Source organism: Strix aluco, chromosome 15, assembly GCF_031877795.1.
Source record: "Strix aluco isolate bStrAlu1 chromosome 15, bStrAlu1.hap1, whole genome shotgun sequence".
NCBI lineage: Eukaryota > Metazoa > Chordata > Aves > Strigiformes > Strigidae > Strix > Strix aluco.
In genome coordinates, this window is record NC_133945.1 from 11,365,180 (window position 1) to 11,383,954 (window position 18,775).

Sequence of the window (18,775 nt, forward strand, 5' to 3'; positions counted from 1 at the left end):
GTCACTGGAGAGGAAATCAAAGGAGATTTAGCTTTGTGATTTGAGCAAGCACATGGCATGGCTCCATTCTGGGGAGCACAAAGGAAGATCACTGCGGAGGGTTATTTTATTGCTTCATTCCTGAAACTAGAGAAAGCAATATTTGTCACCACATCTGACATAACGTATAGTTAATAACTAACAGAATAGGAATCGTGCTGTAAAGAGGGTTATTGGCTTGAAGAGAACATTCAATGATTACTTGGAACAGTGATGTAAGAAATGGTCAAGTGATTCTTCCTGCCATTTGATTTTGGTCAGACGTATGGTTACTGTGACATCTAGAGAATCTCTTCTGTGTTTTCTGTGTTCTTGCCCCAACAGACCCACTTTGGTCTTGGCCTTGTGGCTTTCACTGCTGCAGATTCTCACTGAGAAAGGCTTGTCAACGCTATTCCATAATCAGCCAGAAAGGTTGGAGTTGAATGTCTTAGTGATTTGATTATCTACCCTTTTGGCTCATCAGCAGGAAGCTGAACAGCTAGGATATTCTTAATAGAGCAAGGGTTCAGGACTGCAATTCAGTCCAAGGTTTGTTTGCTAGAGTAAGAACCAAGAATAAGATACTAATTCTATTTAACATTGAGAAATTTAAACTTTTAGATAAATTAGACTATGTTTCACTCTGATGCAAATATGCTGTTTATACATACATGCTTCTCTAGACTTAATTTGAGTAGTCTAATGACCACAGCAGTCAATGTAAGTGATGTCTGAAGCCAGAGTTTAACCTCAGATCTTCACACTGTAGTATTTTCCCTTGAAATAAATCTAGATCAGTTCTTTGTGAGGAAGGTGGGCCTCTCAGAAGCTTGGTTTCTTATACCATAATGAGTACTGAAAAGTATGGTGTAATCATCACATTTTTACCTTTTACCTAAAGAAAGGTTGCTCATTCCCTAGTTTTAAAAATAGATTGCTTCTAATATTGTTTGTGGGGGAAGAAGAATATGAAATATGTTTTCCTCAGTTCAAGAGATTTGAAAGGAGACTACACAGCTGCCAGTACCTGCTAATTATAGTATTTTATGGATATCCTTCTCCCCACTCATCCCGGATCTTATATTTCTTTTCTGGTTGTCATACTGAGAACATAAATTCTTATCCTCACATTATCAAAACTGTAATTTATGAGTTTCTTAGTGGCTTTATATTGTAGTCTAAACCTGTCTCAGTGTTTGAAATCAAATTGCATCCATTATCTTGAGTAGTGGAATTTTCTATAGATTTCAAGATCTGTGAAGAAGTACAACCAGGCATGTAATTACCCTTTGTTCTTTTCTCTACAGGTTATTCCAAAGGACTATAAAACTATGACTGCTCTGGCAAAGGCCATCTCCAAGAACGTGCTCTTTGCTCATCTTGATGACAATGAACGAAGGTATGAGGTGCTTTATGATTTAAATAGCTTGACCTGAGGGCAAGAAATTATATTAAATTTTGACTCAGGGATCAGAACTACTCTTACTGATACATTTGCGTCATACTAGATGCACCCTCACACACACTTACAGTATTATGACAGAGGGTAAAATCACAAGCTAAAAGAGGGCAAGAACAGGTTAAGAATATATTCAGACATATTTAATATTTTCAAATCAGCTATGCCTGATGAACTTTAGGTTACTTAAGTAATTGGCTAAAGCAATCTCGGAAGCATTTGTAGTTACTTCTGGGAACTCAGGGAAGACAGGTCAAGTGCTAGAAGAGTTGGAAAGAAAAAGCATAATGTCTATAAAGAGGTAAAAGGGAATTACAGGTAAATTATTTTGTTCTTTGAAAAGCTGGAACAAACAAATTATGTGTAAGCACCTGAAGGAGACCAAGGAGTTCAGTAACAGCCAATGTGACTTTTAAACACTTGAAAAAGTCTTTCTACAACTGAGTAGCAAGTCTTGTAGCTAGGGAAGGCACAACAGAGGCCAAAGAAGCTTGACATCTAGTAACATTTTGACATTAATATATATGACAGTTCCATAAACAATCAAAGGAAACATCTTCAGTGAAACCACTACGGAGTCTATGCAAAACTGATTGGGTTGCCATGCCAAATAGCAGTTATCAATGGTCTAACATTCTAATGGAAAGATACGTTGAAGTGTGGGAAGGGTTGGTCTGGTTTTCATCGTTGTTGTCATTAATGACCTCAGTGGTGGAATAGAGTATGAGTCTTGAATTTTTAGATGACATGAAGATGGGAAGGGCTGCTAAAACATTGGGAGACAAGGCTAGAATTCAGAATTAGGCTGACAGGTTGAAGAAATGTTGTAGTAAAAGCAGGATGGATTGTCACTGAGACAAGTGCAGAGACGTATACTTAGGCAGGAAGAACACCTTTATAACTATAAGATGGTTTTGCAGTTCTGGTAGTTCCTTGAAAATCTATGTGGAGCTTATTGTGAATCATGGTCTGAACATTAGTCACTAATGTCAAGCTGTTTTGAAAATACTAATGTTTTACTGGGGTAACTAAACAGGAGAACATGCAAGACGTCTTGGTGTTGGAAACATTTCATCTGGAACACAGTGTCCAGTTTGTGCACTGCACTTCAAGGATAAACAGTTGGAGGAAGTTCAGGGAAGAGCAGTGGGAACTATCACAGATCTAGATAACATCTCTTCTGAAGAAAGAATGGGATTGGTTGGCCTGCAGAAGAGAAGTCAGGGGCAGGGGGATGTGATAATAGCTTATAATTGTGTATGAATAATGGTATATGAGGAATAAACTGCTGTGTGTGCCAAAGGGTAAAGAATAACAGATTTAAAGTGCAGTAGGAAAGAGTCAAGTCAGATAGGAAGAGGTTTCTGCTTGGGTAGGTTGTGGAGTCTCCACCACTTGAGGACATTAAGAACAGATTAGACTACGGTCTGCCAGGAATGACATAAGTAGTGTCAGTCCTGCCTTGCAGCGGATAGGCTAAGTGATGTCATGAGGTCCTTGCCAACCCTGCTTTTCTGTGCTTCTGTGGTTAGAAAGGACAAAGACTTTGTCTACACTGACGTTTTTAGTACTGGCAGAACATCAGCAGTACAGTCCTTTGGTGGGGCTACTTGAAGACTTTCAGTCAAAGCACGCTCCAAGTGTGCAAATTTTGCTCCCTCTTGCAGACGTTTGCACAGTTTAATTACTTTGCAATCCTAATTATTATGATATTGCATTCGCACGCAGATTTCTGGAGTAATTAGAAGAGGATTAACTTTGCACATTTCTTCTCGATTTTTCACCCACAGCAGAGAATTCTTGTACAGAACTGCTATAAATCCTAATTATACCGTTGGCATGCTAATGTCACAGGCACTGAAAGGATAGGTTTTAGGGCTGGAAAAGGGACATTTCGGTAATATGTTATCAAAGTAGGTTGAAAGAAAAACTGAAGTAAAAGTGCTTTTTCTGCACTGTGCTGATTGTACATCATGGTCATAGACTCTCCTATCCATTCCTTGTGACCCATTTACCTCTGTCAGACAGACTGTCCTGTTACGGGTATGCGTTAGGAGTGAAGAGATGTGTGCAGATTCCCATGTGTGTGCTGCAGATGGGTTCTAGACTGTCAGCTTTTGCAGTCCTCAAACTATGGCTTGACCAGGTGTCTACTGCCTCTGCTGTCAAAAGATTTAGAAGCTTCTTGGTTTCTGGGTTGTGCACTGCAGCATATTCAGCTTTATACCATCTCCCTTGCTCAGGGATGTGTCTAGGTGCCTTGTTCAAGCCTCATGACAAGCACAGCAAGCTATTGCTGGCACTGTGCAAAAAAACAAGTAACTCACAGAAGGACGCATGCATTCTGCTTTTGCAGACATGATTGCAATGACGAGTAAGTTGTTCTCTCTTTGCATTTTACTGAGCTCACTCTCCACATCATGCTATTGCCCTTGTCAGGTTTCGTTTGTAAAGTATGGAGAAGTCAGCAAAGTGGAGCACACCATTGCCATCACTTCCAGTTTGTATATTGTTGCTGGAGATATGTAGTTCAGTGAAGTAAGTGGTATATGACTTCATTTGTGTTCTGTCCTCTTGGAATGGTGGAAAGCTAGGAGAGGTGACTTGTGTTGTGCTTGCTGCTTGGCAGCTGTAAAGGGCCTTATGTCTGACATAAACCCTTATTTATAAAGGCAGCATGTAGCGTATTATCTCTGTGGCAGATATTCCATATGAATGATTAATTGCATGAGAAGTCATGGTGAAGTTAAGGTAAACAAGTATCTTTTTGCACTGGTGTCTGAAATAGTTCTGTTCAGGTCTTCTTTTGGATAGCGTCTTTCCATGTGCCATGCTTAAAAAAGAGTTGCTGTCTATCTCATGCACACAACACACACACAGAGTCTCTGTGTAAAATTATACTGAAAAGTGCAATAAAAGGGAAACTGCAACTGCATCAGTACTGAAGGCAGCAGAGCTAGTTATCAGCAACTTTTGCCAAAATGCTCATTTCAGGAGTTGCTAACATTATAAAGAACAGTGCAGCTCTGCAAAGTGATGTAGCAGTCCACTGTTTTCTCGTGAGACTTTTCCACTGACTTCAATAAGATCTTGATTAAACTCTGGAGTAGGGTTCTGGTTCTCTCAAAGCCAGTGGCAAAATGCCCATTATCTGAAGTGGAAATGTGCTTTTAACTGTAAGGGAGCTGTTGTTCTCATTTGCAAAACCAGGAATATGTGGCTTTTTAATTGTGTTTCTGCACATGTGCACCTGATGTATATTTTATGTGTGTCTTCCTTTGCCCAGAGCTGGTCTGTTACATTCTCACTGACACAAAACCTCAGATTTACATGGATGTATCACATACTCATCCAGAATTTTTTTTAATTGATGAGAAACTAGCTGTTAGACATTAAAGCAGCATCAGGGCTTCATAAAATTAATTTATTATTGTGTCTTAATAGGTATAGTTTGATTTTGATTGTTTATTAAAATACTGCACATCTAACAAAAATACTGAACTATATTAAAAATTTCAGTGAAATACAGGCAAGGTAAATATTTGTGAGCTGTGGGGAAAAGGGGGATGTTAAAGTGGTGATGGGCTTAATTATGAACTAAAAAGCTCAGTTAGTTGCAGAGAGTACATGGATGTGTATCAGTGTGCTTGCCTTTGAGCTCATTCTTGTTTCTTGTCTTACCAGCCCAAACTCAGTTGCAGTCTTCTCAGAGTAGCCTTATGTTGTATGTGCTTTGATGGGTTTTGCTTCCCTGGCTGGGATGTGTGGCAAAGCCCTTTCACTTTGTTTCAGGCTTTGATGTATTTCCTCTGCAGTTAGGATGTATTTAATGCCGGGGTAGTTGAGCTTGGATTTTGATCGTGCTGTTATAACATCCTGCAGGTCCCTAGGCACGTGTGCTCTAACTTCTCTCCTTTCTTCCACCTCATGTGATGACATATTGGTTGGCTTATGTTCACATGGGGGTTTTGCCCTTTGTTTTGTGTTTTTTCCTTACTCCACTTCCTTCGTGACTCCATTCAAAAACCCTTGGAAAAGACTGCTCAAAGGGTTTTATTAGGTGGGCAGTGGAGCATTTTAGTTAAGCTCAGATGTGAGCGCAGCAAGATTTTCTTGAAAAGCATGGTTCATACTGGTGTGCAAACATCATGCAGAAGCTGTGGAGGTGGCCATCAAGAGGACAGTTTTCCCAGGCAGAGATAGTTAAGATCACTGCAGGATCAGCAACTCTGGTCCTGGCTTGGTGCTCACCAAAGCCTTACATATATGTACACAGTCCTGCAAAACAGCTTCTCGTGTGACAGCTCTGAAGGAGCTCCTTGCAGCATAGAACATGTTCTGACACAGAAGACAGTGCTGCACAGGCTGTGCACCCAGAAGAACTAGGAATTGCTCTGCAGTCTGTTCAAGGATGAACAACCTTGAGAGAAAACACTGGTGGAGCTGGACCTTCAGCCAGGTAAGAGACATTCATCCTCTCTTTCATTATACTGGGGAAAAGTGAAATGGCAGCATTAACTGTGAGGGATTTTTGCATTATAAACATAAATTTATTTTTTATAGATTATGTTCTTTGCAACAGTTTGTCTTTAACATCAGTTGAGGGCAGAAGCCATCTTGTTTCTTTGCTCTTCATTACACCTGTGATCCAAGAGGAAGTCCCAGCAGAAAAGAATAAAATTAAATACAATCCTTGATTATGGCATTTGTACTTAATAAAAAGAACACAAAGATAAAATTACAAATTTTGCAGAAGTGCATATTTCATAAAGTAGATCTATCTTTGTAGTGTCCCTCCAGAGTGCTGGTGGGAAGTTACACTTAATAACATTCAAGCGTTGTCTTAGGTGGCCTGTGCTATAGGTTCTAGTGGGTGAATAAGGGGAAGGAGTTCCTTGCTGATCTCATCCCTCCTGGTTCCAACATGATCTCATGGTTCAGGTCCATTCTGAAGGCTGTTAAGAGTTTGCATAAACTTTCCCCCTTCTTTTGGTCTGTGACGCTTGAGAATTTTGCATATGGGAGAAATCAGCACGGCAGGGTGCGTTGTACTGATGCCCTCTCTGCTGCTTTGGTTTTGTTCAGTCAGCAGGCAGTGAATGATTTCTATCTATGCAAAGACAGAATTACACCCATAACTTGGCAGCATTTTATTTCCTCTCCCACTCTTGGATATTCAGCAGATTAACATCCTCTAAGCCTTCCTAGTTGTGAAATGGTGTATAAAGTCAAAATTGGTGACAAGGGGCTAGTCTGATTGTCCTAATCTCTTATAACCTGGCAGTGTAGCTAGTGAGAATTTTTATTGGTTCAGCATGTAATGCTGGAATACAAGTACACCCACTTGGCTTTGCCATGATGTTGAACAGTAAAGGGTAAAAAAAAAAAGGAAGAAATTGTTCCTTTTCTTTCTGTGGATAAAAATAAAAGATATTTTTCATCATTTCATTGACAGGATGTTCTGTCTTTCCTGGATGGGGGCAGCCCCTGAGAGGGGGGCAGTGAGAAGACTGAGAAGTGACCTGCTGTGGGAATGGAAGTTGTACCCAAAACTGATGATTGTCAAGGAGGAGAAGGAAATATAACTGAAGCATAACCAGTGCGTGAGAGAGCAGGACTGAGAGCAGCAGGAGTGTCAGTCCTGGTTCCAGGATGTCACCAATGCCTGTCTGCTCTGCTGTGAGTCATGAGCCATGTCTGCCAGTCCCTGTTCAGAAGCTCAGTGGCCTCCTGACCACATAAAGAAGTGGAATGGTTAAACGATCATCATATCTGTGTATAAATGTGGTGTAAAATCTATATGTGAAAGCTATGAAAAGCTTGTTTGTAAAGGAATAAAGAGAATAGATAAATATTTAACATGCACTTCCAGACTCCACTTTTGGCATTTTAGCTAATATAATAATTTTTACAAGCATTGATTCTTTATTATTAATGTACAGGCAGCTGTAATGCCTGCAACAGCTTTTGGAATGCTTTTGTGTATTTTATTACTTGGATTAATAATAAATTGGTTTGTGTGAACAGTATACTGCTGTGAAAGTGCTTTGGAAACAAAGAGTCAGGAAATTGTATTTAATGCTTTTACTAAAATATTGAGCTCTTTCAAAGGTGCAAAAAAGCAACAACAAATGAACTAAACAGTAGACAAAACTGCTGTATTTACTACAGCAACAGAGTGTGTTGCATTTACCCTTGTGTGTTGCCTGCATTGCAAAGGTATGAGAAAAAAAGGCATTTTTTATTGTCTATGCTTGTTGGGGCCAGGATGTAAAGATGAAAATTGGCACTTGTACTGGGCATGGAAGCCAACCAAGAGTTTTCTTCAAGGAAAAATTCTTACCCAGGCATCTTGGAGGGCACATGCTGCTGTGATGCTGTAGATAAAATTGGAGGCAAGTTGTTGTAGATACCATCATCTTGCTGTTAGCATTTCAGAAAAATGTTCTACTACCTTCTTAAAAGTGTGTTGTAAGTAACCCGTGTTCTGCAATTCGGTCAGTTTTGTACGCCATGATGGGTGGCAAAGTGGGGTCCTATAGGGACTTACTGGGCATAAACATAACACTATTTGAAAGACTTTAGTGTCCAAATTAAGAGTTCCTCAGTATCGAGACACAGTAATGTTCTTAAAATGTATTAAGGGCTCCCACAGAGAGGAAAAGAGTTATCATGTATCTGTGTCCCCTGAAGACAAAACATCAGAATTAGCTTAAATTGTACAAGATGGATGTAAACTAGACATGTGGTAATAATTTCTAGGATACTTAAACAGATTGTAGAATCTATAGTTGTTAAGAACAGGTTAGACAAATATCTTTGAACATAATTTAGGTTGTCCTCTGTTTGGATGGGAGAAGCCTCTTAGCTCTACTTTTATAATTCTTGGATCCTCGGTAGTGGGGAACTAGTGTATTCTTTCTCTGTACATTTTTTTTTATTTTCTCTTTTTGAATGTATTTGAAGTGTTATTGTTATTTTGCACATCTTCTGTTTTCTCAGCTAGATGAATCTAATTTTCCCATCTTCCTTTGCAGACCAGGTTCCTCAGACCACTGACCATTTTTGTTGTTCTCTTCAACATTCTCCAGTTGGTCCACCTTTTTCTTGTTTGTTTATATTTTTCACTGCGACAACTGTTGACTGCTTAGCATGTGATCACAGAAATCATTGGATCCTTTCCTGCAAAAATGCTACCTTGGCAGTGAATCTTCACCATATTTTTATGCCATTGGCTATTCCTACCCAAATAGGCTTAGCTGTTGTGTCTTTATTGAAAGTACATATATTATCTCAGACCATTTCTTCAATTTGTAATCATTTTACATCCTAGTGTTGTTTTTTGAAGTGCTTGAAGCTCCTTTATGCTAGGTATTGTCATCAAATTCAGAAAACACACTCTTTATCCAGGTCAGTAATGACTTGGGTACTTTTTTCAGTACAGGCGTGATCTAACATGAGAGAAGTGGTTTTCCATAGCTAACATGAATTTTAGTTGTTGTCCTGTTGATCTCATATTAAAATATTCTTGAAACTTCTGGTGATTAGTGAATTTCAAGGACATTATTATTGCTATAAGCTTTATTCGCTTCTGCATAATACCATGTTTTATTAAAGCACTGGCTGCAGGCCAGCTGGAAAGCCTCATATATGTGGAAGAAACCTAAGACGGCACCATTCAGGAGCAAGATATTTTAGAAACAGGATGCCACAGCTATGACATATTCATTATACATCCTGTATTTTCCTTGCATTTGTAACTTAACTCTTTTGTTAAAAAACAAACACAGATCTCGCTTCTGCCTGTGCTTCGTATATGCCTACAGGGTGCAGAACACTGCTAGAAAAATTCCCTTGCATGGTACTGCATTAGTATTTCTGTATCTCCAGGAGTCCATGTTCTGCTAAAACCACATGGATGTTAAGGGGGAATATTTGCTCTGCTTGCTGTAAGCGTCTTAAGTTTGCTGGTGCTCAGAATACCTCAGTTTGGCGCCTTGGGGTATTGTTTCACCATTGATTTCAGCCAAATCCTGAGCTGGTACCAAAGGAGGAAGTAACGCAGCAAGTGCCAAACCTTGGCTGCATGTTCCTATTGCTCTCCTGGCCATGGTTAGCCAGATCAGCTCTCTGAAAAGTGATCCTCCCCCAGAGGGTTAGTTTTCAGTCAGATCAGGTCCTTCCTCCCACCCTCTACCTGTCTGCAGAAGTACTTTGGCTAGCTGAAGGGAGGAGAGGACAGGGCAGGACCTCCCCTTCTGGGGAGCAGCAGGGGCTGAAATCAAATTATGTGATGACAAAACTGCACCTTAATTTCCCTTACTAGCCATTGGACAAAGTCAGAGGATGGAAATAGATGGCATGAATACCTCTATAATGAGCTATTGTTCCGTGCCAAGAATCCTCAAATCACTCAGAAGGTGAGAGATAAAAAGAAAGAATAAGAGTTGAAAGGGAAATTGTACAGCGAGGCATGGCAGAGTTGGGGGCGGAGGGCTTGGCTGAGTACATAACATGGCTTCCTTGGGTTACATTAGGATATTTTGTGACCAAAGAGTTGGATGGGTTTCTTGCCACTCCTTTTTGTGAGTGGCAATAGAGAAAGGAAGGTGACGGCATCATCCCAATGCACTTTGTGCAGGGTTGCACAGCAAGGCCAGCTGCATCCCGTGAGGGGTTATAGAGGTATGAAGGTCTCACCCATGCTGGAACTCCAGGAGATGGTCAGCAGACCGTGGTAACTTGGGGCAGAGATGTGTATATACAAATTGTATGTATATTTAACAGATTTGGTATCGAAGAGATAGGTGCAGAACTTCTCTCTGTGGGGGATTTTTTTCTGATCATCAGTCATATTAGATGATTAGCCTGTGCTTTGAATTCTACTTGTAAGCAACCCAGAGGAGGAAACTCATCTCTCAAATCAACCAAGGCACGCTAAACAAAGCTTTCCCTCTGGATAACACCAAGGTATTTTCCAGGTAAACTGCCTGGCGATCCAGCTTTTCTTTGTGCCTTTTATGCCTTGTTCATGGCGTTGATTCGGCATGGTATTTAAAAGTGCATGTTTAACTGTGAGTTGTTCCATTGACTTGCTATGGATGTCAAAGGAACTATTAATGTGTTTAAATGGAAGCACATTCAGTCCTGCTGAATTGGAGCTTGCCAGTGAGGAATACTACTTAAACTAGAAAAAGTTATGGATTTTGGAGACAACAGTCATCTGGCAGCAGAGATGGAAATGAAACCAGGTAGAATTTCCCAGCCATTTGGAAAATAAATGATCCAATTCTCCATTCAAGGATTAGCCATGAATTTAACACTGACTTTATTTTCTAGTACATCCGTCTCATTTATCCAAGATTTATTGTCTTTAATTACCATTGTGGTGCCTGCAGGCAGCAGTCTTTAAATTAGTTATGCAAAGTTCTGCTCTCAGCAGTCATCAGGAGATTGTATTTGCTTTAGTGTCAATGTCTTTACAACAGGCTGACAGCATACAGACATTGTACTAGGGATGTACTTTTTGTGATGTCAGTATTTGGCCTGGTAGGTAGGTTACTCTCTTAAACGTAACTAAAAGCACACACATTTGGTATTTATGGATATTTTTATCATGAGAAACGAATACTGTCAGTTCATAGCTTTTTAGAGGTTGTGATTCACCCTTAGTGTTTTGTTAGACAGTTTATATTCTTCATCACTAGTGGCGCCATTCCTAATGGTAGTTATTTTTAATTCTGCATAAAGTAGTGGTTTACATATGGGCAGTATATCACCCATTCTGAAAAACAGGGTTAAAGCAGAGAAGTGATTTACATAAATCCTTTTTAGATCTAGAAAAAATAGCCTGAAACAAATAGTATTCATGCATGCTCATGAAAAAATCTTGAGATAAGTTTAATCTCTCTATATATAAAATAGAAAAATTAAGACTACTGTGGAATTTAACAGGCCTTGTAAAATTTTTCTGCCACAGCAGTATATATGACCGTGCCTTTGTATGCTTCTTTACAGAACAATTAGCTGGCAGTAGTTCTGAAAATACATTACTCAATGCTAAGGCTTTCCAGAATTAAACACAAAGGTTGAATAAAAGAACATCCACTATTCTCAGCAAGTCTTTGTCTTCTGCATCAGAGCAGCTGGAAGCAGTAATTTGTCTTTGTGCATGGACGAACAAGGGTTTATTTCAACTGAAGCTCTTTAAAATGATGCTTCTTTTTTTTTTTCCCCCCCCCAGAAGGGTTTTAGGTAACCTGTCAACAGTTACTCCTACTCTAATAAGTCTTCATTAGGTGACTGATTCTGCAACCTTGCACAGCTTCGAAAGCTTACGTGTCTTCAAGTGGGAATATTACCGGTACCGGTACTAGAGGATCAACTGTATGATTAAGTTGCTTAGTTATGCATTTAGAAGAGGATGTTCAAAGAGCTTAGAGGAACTAAATATTCACGTTGATTTATAGTGGGAAGTGAACATTTAACTCCTGTAAGGTTCTCTTGAAAATCCCCATCTTATGTTCTGAATGCTTAGACCTGTGTATTTCCATTATGAGATGACATCTGCTTAGTAACACCACATTTGGAAAGACAGAAAGAAACCAACCTTCAAACAAAAAATATTCTATAATACTATGAGGTTTAGTAGTGATTTTCTTCCTTATAGAAAGAGAGGATTCAGCTCAACAACCAGATGAAATTTCTCTGTCATTCCAGTGCACTTAATGGAAATACCAAGTGTAAGTTATTTGACTGTTAGGCTGTTAACTCTGTTTTAATGAAAAAAAATCTGACAAACAGAAACAATGATTTAGTTCTTGTTTTACAAGTTCCTTATTAAAGACTTTGACCTGAAGTACATCGCATCTTGTGAGGTAACAGCTGGTCCATCATTGTCTTTGGAAAAAAGTAACAGTTGCTAAGATTTCAAGAAACAAAGATGGTCTTTGAATCAACTGGAACAGCTGTAAGAGACTGACACACCATGCACTGTCAGCTGCTAAATTCAGATATTCAGACTGCCCGAAATGGGATACTTTAACCCTTTGGCACCATCAGATTCGTTTTCTCTCTTTTTCTTTTAAAAAAAAGTCAGGAAAATATATTGGGTTTTCAGTTTGCCTTTTGCTTTCAGAAACTGAAAAAACCCCCTCACAAAACTATCACTATCTTTGTAGGGATTTTATTTTTTATATTTATTCAACTTCTGATTTATAAGCAATATGAAGACATGCTTGTTGACAGATGAGATTTTAGAAAAGTGTAACACGCTCCTCTGTGTGGTGCATTAAATAGAAAATATAATAGTGTGTGTCCAGAAAACAGAGTCGGATGGTATTTTAAGGCATTCCGCATCTTCCAGGCTTTGTATATGGAGAGTGTATTTAGTTTAACAAAGCAGAATCAACTTGAATTGATCATGTCTAGAAGAGAAAGGTGAGTGATAGCAACGGTCTCTTTAATAGGCAGAGGGATGTGAGTTCCAAAAGCTGGTGGCTGAAATTGGGCTCATTCAGACTGGAAAAGTTTAGTTTTTTCTTTTAGAGTAATCAGGGAACTGATCCATAATTTAAATTAGCTCGGGATGTGGCAGATTTTCCATTGCATGAAGCCTTCAGATCAAGCTTGGCTCTCTGCTGTTGCTAGTTCTTGCAGCACTTTCTAAAGTGCTCCAGAATATTGTGGGTTTTTTTTTTTTTCAAAGATGGCAAAATGTGATGACATGAAAATTTATTTCACTTAATGAAGAGTCAGCAACCATCTCTTGTGAACAAAACACTTGTATGACTTTGGTACGCCTGAAAGCCAAGCTGTTACAACTTGGAGCCTGACTGATTTTTGGACGCCTGAAATAGGCACATATTGGGTCTCTTGCTAAACTATTGTCTTAGTTCAATTACAAAGGATGGGTTGTTATTCAGGAGCCTCTGAGATTTTGTAGTCCGTGTTGGATGGTATCAAGAAAGCTGTAGTTGCCTTAGCATCTATTCATCAGTTAATTCTCAATGCACAGCATGGCTGATCGTACCGCTGATGGAGAAGGTGAAGCACCCAGCAAGTGGTACCCCAAGCCCTCTGCTTTGCTTCATGAAGAGTGCTGCTGAGCAGATGATGAGACGTGTCTCAGCACTGAACACTGTTTCCTTGCCCAAAGAGCCATGCTGGCTCAAGCCTGCTCCTAAGTGATTTACTTCAGTATTTCCAAGCAGTGCATAACGATGGCTTCTTATAAAAACTCTTTTACTGATCCCATATAACCTACGTTCCTGTGCCCTGTACTCCTAGGTCCTTATCCTGCGCCATCTGAGTGACTAAAAGATTGGTAATTACCGTCACTGTTTGCAGAATCAAGTTTAGTTTATTCTTCTGTTTGTGGATATGACTGCAGGAAAAAAGTAGATTTGTATCATGACCCCAGAGGATTTGGAAGTTTTTTGCTCACATGAATGAATGTCCTAGAGTAAAGGCTGACATAAATTGAATGATTTTCCAGATGTAATAATTGAGGTAAGCAGAATAAACTGCACAATCTAGAGCTTTAATTCTCATTAATAGGAAAGCACTCTACTGTCCTGATAGTCTATTTTATATTTACTGTTACTACAAGGTCCACATAGAAGGTAGACCTCTTGACATCCCTCTTTCCATTTTCGGTGAAAGACCAAGTTTGCTGACATTAAGCTAAATTCCATCTCAGATTTCCACATCTTTGTATTTTTCATCTGTCTGAACGTGAGATCTATTTGTCATGAAAAGTCAGGGAGAAACAAGAGAAACAAAACGACAGATTTACATATCTTCTGAATTTAATTTTGAATTTTTTTAATTCTTTGTTGAAAAGATTTGTAAGAAGACTTTGCTGCTACCTTTGAAATGCTGGCTTTTCTTTTCCCTAAGAGGCACATCACTATCTTACGAGATGAATGGGAATTACTTTTCAATGTCCAGAAACAGACTTTGGCCTTTTGACATCCTAATAATTCCCAGAACAGCCAGCTGAACCTTCACCACGATAGACTGGATTTGCTATGTTAAAATACTGTAGCGGTGCCCTGATTTCAAGTCCTGACAGTTTCATCACTGCAGTTGACCTGTGTTCCTCATACAGCTGCTTTCTGCAACATGGTTACAACATCCATGCAGATTTTCCTTTTCTTTTAGAAACTTCGTTTAAAATAGTGATAAGTAGTGTTTCATCCAAATTTACTTGCTGTTCTTTAATGGTATGTCATGTGTCATGTTTCCTCTCTTATTTATTAAATCTTGTGCTTTGACTAGAATTTATTTCCAAGAGTATGAAATTATTGTTCTATTATTAGAGCACAGGGTTTGATTCCTTGACAGGTTGACAAGAGCTTTGCAGCACTTTGTGGGAACAGCCCTTCCTAATCAAAACTGTCCTCAGCAATGCCAGTTGGTTTACGCTGGTACTAAAATATAGCTGAAATAAAGCTGCTCAATTGCTTGGGCAATGTGTTGTGGCATATGGGACTTAATCTCCTTTTCACACTCACCCCACCCTCTGAAGTCATCTTCAGAACAGGAGCTAGCAACACACGCTTTTTTAATGTCTGATCCCTTACACGGACGTCCTAATTGAGTTCTTCATGGATCCAACATCTATCAAGTTATCTTGGCTGTCATATACCATATTAATATAGGCTCATGGTCATCTGACTCCTGGCATTTTTTGGTAATAAGTAAATTGTATTTAGACTAGAAAGACAATAAACCTACTAATTAGGTGCACCTTGGGATCTTCCTTATGTTGCAGGGTTTTTTCCACTGGCTTCTGAGTGTTTTCATTTACTGTGCTCTTTGGCTTTGGGACTTCCTTCCTCTTCTGGTTTAGGATTTTAGCCAAATTCAAATTGAGATCTGATCTTTACTTTAATATGCTCAGCGTAGGCTCGTTTTAGTTACCTGGGCTATTTATGTCAGAAAATTATATTTCTTTTGCAGCAACTTCCGATTAAAACAATTGCCTGATGAATACAGTTATTGTGAATGTGAACAATGTGCATTTAGAATAGTTTCATTTTCAAAGGGTGCTTTCATGGAAAATAAGGTTTAATTGTGTGGGTATAATGAAGATTCTGCAAACAGCTCTAATAGGTAGTTCTTTTCTTCCTTCTTTAGTGTTAGAAATCAGATTAGAGCACAAGAGATACAGGAAGGAAAAGAAAATACAGAGTTATATTGTTCTTAGACTCCAGAGCCGTGTTCCTAAAGCCTGCGGGTGAAATGATGAATGATTCCTGTGAAGGTTACATAGAGCTTATTTCTGCTAAACTTCTCCACGTTTCTTGTTTATCCATTTTATTTGTTTTGTTGCTTGTTCTAGTGCCGTAGTGACACCCTCTGGCAATGGCAGGATAGTTTTGTTGCCATTAGGGAACTCTTTAGCAATCCATGAGCAATCTCACTGGAAAGGCATTGGCATAGTGTGTGCTTCCTTCCCTCTCAGAGCTAGTTTAGCTCCAGACTAAAAATCACACGCATGAAGTTAATTAATGTTGTACATGAATCGTATGGCTAATTGGTACAATTAAAGTACCGTGTCAGAAGTAGTGTTGGGCAGCTTTTTTTGGTGAGCAGCTTGAAAAGTCTGCCTTTGTACTTAATTTGTTTACAACAACTCTAAAGCACGCTTTTCTCTTCTGGAGTGCAGCCTCTGAGCAAAGCCTTATGGATGCTCTGGCTGCTGTGCAGCTCACACCAGAACAGAGATGACTCACTGATCCATTCTACCTGTGAAATAAAACAGATTTTTAAAGATGGAAAAGCTACTGTGAGTTGTCTGCCTACTGTTAATTTTTTATTTTGCACCAGTAATCCTTTTATTTGTACTGTTTTACACTATGGGTCACAAAATGCAAACTTCTTGCAGGTGAAATTTTTTCCAAGCAATATCATGAGAAAAACCAGTAAGCTGTTGAGGCAGTTGGAACAGTGAGGTGGGGCAGCCGAGGCTTGGAGAAAGGCATTAAGATGCCTAAGTCCTATTAAAATCAAGGTGCTGGAGAATACTTAACCTTTTTTGTTGGATCTATGTCTCGTTTTGATAAGCAACTTCGTGCATGTCTACAGGGCAAGCTGTTAGTACAGAACTACCGAAATGGTCAAGTTAGGGCAAAACAACTGCCCGGCTGCGGCAGCACGAGGATCTGTGCCGGGTACCTCACCTGGCTTCCCAGCAGCCTGAAGTAGCCCAGATACACAGGTTTGTGCTGCTGGACTCCTTCCAGCACTCAAGCAAAGTTGAAGGCTGTGTTGTTAGAGAAACCTCCATGCATAAATGGGGAATGGTGGTTCTGAAATAAAAACCTTTACAGGACCTATTGCTCTGTCCTGTAAGGACTTTTATTGACCTGCTTGGAGTGAACCCTCCCCAGTCCCATAGCAGGGACCGACCTGGCCTGGACTGATGCTGGGGACTCTTGTGTTAGGACACAGAGACTCCTCAGCCTCACGATGAAGTATGAAGGTCTGGCTCAGCTTCTGAAAGCAGCCATCGTTGTATCTGCCACCTGGGGTCACTGTGTTCAAGGTTATTAAAAAGGAGAAGTATAAAGTAACAAAGAAAATATAAGCGGTAAAAAACTTACTTCCAAACCCTAACCCCTGGAGGCTAAAACTGCGATTGCCGTAAGTGTACAAATTACTTGCAATTTTTATATTGTGTGTGAAAAAATGAAGCCCTATATTTCAGTGTGTAAACAGAAGTCTACTTTCACAGGTTAGAGATTTGTATAAAGCAAGAGGTGAATTACCACACAAAAAGCGTTATCTCTTGTAGACCTTTTCTTAGTGCATTTTGTCTTAGCTCTTCTACCTGTGGTTCATACAGTGTGTTACAACTGACTTGAAGGCTATTTGCAGCAGTGTAATTTTGTGGTTGAGAAATCTTCAGTGGTCTTGACACTGATCTTGTTTTACACTGGAATTGCTGCGCATATCTCAGTGGCTTTTCATATTATTTACACATGTGAGATTATAGGTGAGTCTAATATATATTTTGAATCTTCACCCATCTTACAGAATTTCTTAAGTGTGCTATTATTTAAACCTTTGTCTCAGCTAACCCCACATGATATATTATATACCTGCAGTACTTTTAAAAGCACTTTAGCTGAATTTTCAAGCTGGGTAGGCTTAAAGTTGTCAAAGTATGTATTTATGTTAAAACTCCTCAGAATGTTGTCTGGATGTAAATCTTTCTGTGGAGGTGCTGCATTTTGAGAGAGAAAAGGCTGGTTGTGTGCTGGGAAAAGAGCAGCTCCAGACGATGCAAATGTGACTTCAAACCCCATTTATTGTCAGAGCAGCACCAGCAGTGTGTGTGTGCTGCTTGGAAGCTGGACATCCCCAGTGCTTTTTGAGAGCTGTCTCTTAACAGCAGCTGCAAAATTGCTGCCTAGTAGTCTAAAAGAGAAAGTCAGAGCTAAAGCAGTAAGGCACAGAAACACTTTTCCCACTCTCTTCTGTTCACAAATCCTTTGATAAAGACCTGTAGGCATCCAGAGAACATGTTTCTACTGCTGTACCTGGCCACTGGGTGGCCTCTATTAGAGCTGAAGAAGAGAACTTACATCTATGGAGTACATCTTTTCTCAGCTAAATATTGGTGAAACTTCTAGATAATGGGGCTATATGAGACATTGCATGGAATTCAGGCTGGTTTTTGAGTATGAAAATGTGGTAAATCAGTATTTTGACCCTTTTTTGTCATTACTAGTTAGAAATTATGTGTATAATTTACTTACTGCTTTTGTTGACGTGTCTGTGCATTCGATTAGATAAGATGTACTTCATTACAGGTGTAGTTGAAGGAGAATAGGATGGTGAGAACAGTATTGCACATAGTAGTGTTTCTTCTACAGCTCTTTGCAAGTGGAAATCATGCATTCTTTGCAATACTAAAGGGTTATGTAGTCAGAACTGCTCTACTCCTGTGCCTTTTCAGATGAACTTTGCATCACTGGCACCACCTCTAAATAAAATTATTTAGCATCTTTCGTAATTACATGATCTTTAAAACATCTCTAAGGACCACATTTTAGTCCTATTATAATCAATATTCTTTGGAGTAGCTTGTTACTTATACCATGATGAAGTCAGAATCAGAACATTATGTTTTCATCTCTTACAGTGAGATTAGCTCCTCATACAGGGTATCATGCTGCTGTACACATAATTAGTACTATATGAAGAATATAAATTAACATGTTAGTTTTGATGGGAATGTTGATGAGGTTGGAAAGGCATCATTAATATGCTCAATAGTGCAAA

General features: G+C 39.3%; 1 protein-coding gene across 2 annotated transcripts in view; it reads left to right on the plus strand.

Annotated features, from left to right (window-relative positions):
- The window catches only part of PRKAR1B (protein kinase cAMP-dependent type I regulatory subunit beta), a 101,021-nt gene that overhangs the window by 17,369 nt on the left and 64,877 nt on the right, over window positions 1-18,775 (plus strand). For both annotated transcript variants that reach the window (XM_074841424.1, XM_074841425.1), the window contains exon 4: window positions 1,329-1,420. In XM_074841424.1, coding sequence (XP_074697525.1) covers window positions 1,329-1,420 — 92 coding nt within the window. The remainder of the gene's footprint in view (window positions 1-1,328; window positions 1,421-18,775) is intronic.